This window comes from Bos mutus, chromosome 9 (genome assembly GCF_027580195.1).
Source record: "Bos mutus isolate GX-2022 chromosome 9, NWIPB_WYAK_1.1, whole genome shotgun sequence".
Taxonomy (NCBI): Eukaryota; Metazoa; Chordata; class Mammalia; order Artiodactyla; family Bovidae; genus Bos; species Bos mutus.
Genome location: NC_091625.1, coordinates 73,057,719 through 73,063,810, shown reverse-complemented (window position 1 = coordinate 73,063,810; position 6,092 = coordinate 73,057,719). Strand labels below are relative to the sequence as shown.

At 40.5% G+C, this 6,092-nt stretch overlaps 1 protein-coding gene across 3 annotated transcripts in view; it reads left to right on the top strand.

The window, feature by feature from the left end:
* The first annotated feature begins 675 nt into the window (after window positions 1-675).
* HBS1L (HBS1 like translational GTPase) overlaps window positions 676-6,092 on the top strand; it is an 85,131-nt gene continuing 79,714 nt past the window's right edge. The window contains exon 1 of one of the 3 annotated variants that reach the window (XM_005899116.3): window positions 676-860. In XM_005899116.3, coding sequence (XP_005899178.1) covers window positions 818-860 — 43 coding nt within the window. In that variant the 5' untranslated portion in view covers window positions 676-817. The remainder of the gene's footprint in view (window positions 861-6,092) is intronic. The other 2 variants (XM_070376714.1, XM_005899114.2) reach the window with 2 other exon arrangements.

Genomic DNA, 6,092 nt, shown 5'->3' with positions numbered 1-6,092 from the left:
TAATAGGTTATAGATTTGTTCATTAGTAACATTCATCACCATTTAAGGCCAGTGCCTGTCTTAAAGCTATACTGAATACTCAGCATGTAACTGTGTTCAATGAACGGTCAATACATCCTTTATGACGCTGATGATAATCCTTTCCATCCAAAGCTAAAGACAGATAGCTGTTCATAAGAAGTATTAATGCAGACTGGGGCATATACATGAAAACACGAATTACATATACAAATGCATGGTGACCTATCATAGCTAGCTTATCAATGAAAATACAGCCGTTTAATTAGAGTCTTTTTCGTCTTTAAAGTTTTAACTAATTCCTATACCAAACCCAAAGTTTGTTAACTCCTATCAGAGCCTAAATAGGCCCCAAAGATGAAAGTTGGATAAGACAAGGTTTCTGCTCTTATTGAGCACACAGTCATCTTTTACTAAATTATCAGAAGTCAAATTTGGAAAATAATTGGGAACGCTGGTGTAGGTGAAAGAATCCCGGACGAAATACACGGTTCAAAACAACGAACTATCCGTAGTGGACTTCTTCTCTTTCGAAAGTCCCGTCAATCAAGCTATCTGTGGGCGGGGCCACGCCGAAACCTACCCCTCCCTTGAGTTCCAGTAGTACGCACGCGTCCTCGGGGAGGCGGCTGACCCTGAGAGGTTGCCGTACTCAGATAAGACGCCGCGCATGCGTAGGGGCTGTGGCCTGCGGGAAGCCAAGATGGCGTATAGGTGTATTTGGGGCCGCAGTTGGCGTGTTACCAGTATCTGAGCCGGTAGTTTGTAAGGGGCTGTGGCAAACGCCCTCTCCGCTGTCATGGCCCGGCATCGGAATGTCCGAGGTTATAACTACGATGAAGGTAAGTGGTAGGATCATGCCAGGACGTTATCTTCACCTTTCAGACCGGGCTCGCAGACGGTTGGCACCACCTTCCATATGTTAGCTTCTCGTCAGTGGTGCCAGGCTGGAGTTCAGAGGAGGCTTATTTGGAGAACGTTACAGGACGTCTGAGTGCTAGCGAATGGCGTTGTTACATGGCGTTCTTTTAAGTCGTGGTTTTTGTCCTCTGGGATTAATTTTATTTGGGGCAGGGGAGGTGCTGCTGGGCCTCATTTGGGAAGGACGTTTGAAGAGGCTGGGATTCGGTGATACTAACACACGTAAGCATTATCACCACCCCCATTGTTTTCTCCCAGGTCGGTTACATGGCTTTATGTAGCTCCTCTCGACCCTTCTTTCAGAAGTGCCCATGAGACTGTTATTTGTAGAACCCGGATTGACTTAATGCTTATATTCAGCTGTTCTGCTGTAACTGTCAGATTTACTTGGTAAATCTTGTGTATGTGTTCATATACACTTAGTGCAGAATCTAGCTTGAGTTAGCTAACTTATTTTTTATGCTTTTCAAATTAAATTGAAAACTTAGGAGATGGTAGAAGAAAATACGTATTAAAAAGGCCCAGAGAGTAAGTTGATCAGATTTTGACGCATGTATTTAATTCTTGGTTGGTCATGCTCAATATAAATATACTTTAGAGGGGAAAAAGTAGCATTGGAAGAAAGGAGGTTTTGGAAAGGACTTGCTGATTTTAAAAGTGAAGTAAAGGGGAAAAAATGTGAAAGTTGTCCAGGAGTTTAAAAAGATAATTAGTTTGGGACAAACATTTCTAGGCAGTGGATAGTTACCAGCATCACCTAGCATCATAAAAGCTAAAATTATAAATATGAAGGAATGCAAACGAATAAAGAGCAATCACTTTGCTGAGTACAGAGTGTGAAGCATGCTTAGTATATTGGCAATCGTTATTAGCATTCCAAGCAAATTATTTTAGAACATCACTATGCTAATCATAGTGGAGGGAGGCTAATACCCTGTGCTACATTTCCAGACGGTGATCCAGTCAACCTGGCACATGTGAGGTTCCTGGGGATCACTTAAGAAGTCTTTTTAAATATTACAGTGGATGTTAAGTGTTGCCTGTGGAGCACTGTTACCTGAGAAATGACTTTAGCCTGGGAGATATTTTTGCAAATACATTGTAAAAGATATGAATAGGCCTCATTACTACTTATTCATTTCTTTTTACAATTTTTTTTAATTGGTGAAAAATTGCTTTACAGTGTTGTGTTGGTTTCTATCATACATCAATGCCAATCAGTCATTATATATAAGAGATCAGTCCTGGGTGTTCATTGGAAGGACTGATGATGAAGCTGAAACTCCAATACTTTGGCCACCTGATGTGAAGAGCTGATTCATTTGAAAAGACCCTGATGCTGGGAAAGATTGAGGGTAGGAGGAGAAGGGGAGGACAGAGGATGAGATGGTTGGATGGCATTACCGACTCAATGGACATGGGTTTGGGTGGACTCCAGGAGTTGATGATGGAGTCCTGGGATGCTGCGGTTCATGGGGTCGCAAAGAGTCGGACACGACAGAGCGACTGAACTGAACTGTTGTGTGAGTTTCTATTGTACAACAATGCCAATCAGTCATTAGATATATTCCCTCCCTCTTGAGCCTCTCTCCCTTCCTCCCATTCCACCCCTCTAGGTCATCACAGTTGTTCATTTCTTTAATAGATATTGTGTCCTCAATCAACATTAACTGAGTGCTTAGAAAACTGTTAAAGAGTTTTGGGGACCAACAGTAAGACATTTGAGAGAGTCTAAAGTGGAAAATACACGAGTAGCAGATGATTATGAAATGCTACACAGTGTGCTTATAAAGTGCTGTGGGAGCTACTTAAGTGATTACACTGTTGAGAATGAATGGGAAGAGTTCAGCAGAACTTATGTGTGAAGGAAGGCATCCTGAAGGAGGTGCTTGACTGGAGGGAGTGAGTGCCAAGTATCTTCTCACCTTAGAGATCCCAGATCAGGTGGTTGGTTGTCAGATTATTTGGAACAGTTGTTGACATCATAACCAAGCTGTTCCTATAGCATCAGAGGTTCATCCCCTTTTTTGTTTATAAAAGTTCTACTTACTTTAAGTGTCTGGTTTATTTCTCATCTTCCGTGTTAAGCTTTCTCTTCTCTCAGATAATAATTTAAGAATTCTCAAAAGTACTGTAACTTCATTACAGAGATTTTGTGCTCCCAAACTTATAGGTTCCTCTACTTAACTTTGATTTTGTTCTCCTCTGTTATATGGGTAGTACTTTACGTGACTGCCTCAGTCAGTCAGTTCAGTCATTCAGTCGTGTCCAGCTCTTTGCGACCTCATGGACTGCAGCACGCCAGGCTTCCCTATCCATTGCCAACCCCTGGAGCTTGCTCACACTCATGTCCATTGAGTTGGTGATGCCATCTAACCATCTCATCCTATGTCATTTCCTTCTCCTCCTGCCTTCAGTCTTTCCCAGCATCAGGGTCTTTTACAGTGAATTAGTTCTTTGAATCAGGTGGCTAAAGTGTTGGAGTTTCAGGACTTATTTCCTTTAGGATGGACTGGTTTGATCTCTTTGCAGTCCAAGGGACTCTCAAGAGTCTTCTCCAACACCACAGTTCAAAAGCATCAATTCTTCTGTGCTCAGCTTTCTTCACAGTCCATCTCTCACATCCATACATGGCTACTGGAAAAACCATAGCTTTGACTAGATGGACTTTTGTTGGCAAAGTAATGTCTCTACTTTTTAATATGCTGTCTAGGTTGGTCATAGCTTTTCATACAAGGAGCAAGCAAGTCTTTTAATTTCATGGCTGCAGTCACCATCTGCAGTGATTTTGGAGCCGAAGAAAATAGTCTTTCATTGTTTCCATTGTTTTCCCATCTGTTTGCCACGAAGTGATGGGACTGGATGCCCTGATCTTAGTTTTTTGAATGTTGAGTTTTAAGCCAGCTGTTTCACTCTCCTCTTTGACTTTCATCAAGAGGCTCTTTAGTTCCTCTTCACTTTCTGCCATAAGGGTGGTGTCATCTGCATATCTGAGGTTATTGATGTTTCTCCCGGCAATCTTGATTCCAGTTTTTTGTGCTATATCCAGGCCAGCATTTCGCATGATGTACCCTGCATATAAGTTAAATAAGCAGGGTGATGATATACAGCCTTGACGTACTCCCTTCCCAGTTTGAAACCAGTCTGTTGTTCCATGTCCAGTTCTAACTGTTGCTTCTTGACTTGCATACAGATTTTTCAGGAGGCAGGTCAGTTGGTCTGGTATTCTCATCGCTTTGAGAATTTTCCACAGTTTGTTGTGATATACACCATCAAATGTTTTGGAATAGTGAAAGCAGAAATAGATGTTTTTCTGGAATTCCCTTGCTTTTTCTATGATCCAGCGGATGTTGGCAATTTGATATCTGGTTCCTCTGCCTTTTCTCAATCCAGCATGAACATCTGGAAGTTCACTGTTCACCTACTCTTGAAGCCTGACTTGGAGAATCTTGAGCATTACTTTGCTAGCGTGTGAGATGAGTGCAATTGTGCGGTAGTTTGAGCATTCTTTGGCATTGCCCTTCTTTGGGATTGCAATGAAAACTGACCTTTTCCAGTTCTATGGCCACTGCTGAGTTTTCCAAATTTGTTGGCATACTGAGTGCAGCACTTTAACACCATCATCTGAGGATTTGAAATAGCTCAACTGGAATTCCATCACCTCCTCTTTGTTCCTAGTGATGCTTTCTAAGGCCCACTTGACTTCATTCCAGGATGTCTGGCTCTAGGTGAGTGATCACACCATTGTGATTATCTGGGTCATGAAGATCTTTTTTGTGTGGTTCTGTGTATTCTTGCTACCTCTTCTTAATATCTTCTGCTTCTGTTAGGTCCATACCATTTCTGTCCTTAATTGTGCCGACCTTTGCATGAAATGTTCCCTTGGTATCTCTAATTTTCTTGAAGAGATCTCTGGTCTCACCCATTAATTAATAAAAATCCCGGGAAGGCAAAGCCTATATTTTATAATTTACTCCAGTAGCCAGCACAGTGCTTTTTATGCAGTAAATACTCCAGAATATTGTTGAGGAAAAGAACCACTTTACAGAGATCATAGGAAAGGATTCTCTTTATCTTTTGATAATTGTAACAATTTCAGGGTCCATTTCAGTGTTAAAAAAACTGACCCAATATAAAAAGAAATTGTTTTCTTTAATATCCAAGTTTTTTGTGACTGGCTTCTCATTTATTTGGTAATAATTTTTATTAATTCAGGATGGTGATTATTGTTTAATAATTTAATAAATTATTAATGTTATTGGATGTTATATGTTTTTATTGAATAATAACATTTATGTAATTTTTATTTGTCATAAGTATTTGGTCTCAGCCTTTGACCATGTAGTTCTTGCTGCTGCTACATGAGTACCCTCAGAAATTAGCTAACTTTCCTTCAGAATTGGTTCACAGCATGATATTCCTGGGGATCTTTCCCTAGCCACCCTGCTCCCACTTCTGTTTTTGTTGTTCTTATGTGTGTTTCAGAGTCATTCTTTATCATGTGTCAAACACTTTGTTATACAGTTTTGTAATCACCTGGTTTCTTGTCTGTCTTCCTCTTACATTTTAGGTTTGTAGAGATCTGAGAATGTACTTGTCACTCAGTCTTGCACCCCAAATGTCTCTAATAGCCCCTTCACAGTGTTAGTATTTGTCAAGTGACTAAATACACTTAGGTAAACATATTTATGTTCCTTATGGACTTTTAGTTAATATATTGTTTGATTCATTAATTTATAATAAAGCAAGTATTAATTTATGTCAGATATTAATTTATGTCAGACCTGTGTCATGTAGTTGTCTAGAGAGTCTTGCCCTGAAGGAACTTATAGTCTCATGGAGTGAACCAGGTATGGTTCTTTGAAGACATTCAATTAGAGGAGAGTGCTAGGGAATAAAAACAGTAGGGGAGAGGCTTGCTGCTTTACCCAGAGTGGTCGGGGAAGACTTCTACAAATAGCTGATGTTTGAACTGGAACCTTAAGTGGGAGAAGGAAACAGCCTTAGGAAAACCTAGGCAAAGACCATATTATAATCAGTAGGAAAAAAGACCAATCAGCTAGAGCAGAGAGGAGTTTAGGATAAGCTGGGTTTTGTACATTGCCTAGCCTTATATGAAGAGAAACTGCCTTTGTGGTCTGATTGTATACCCT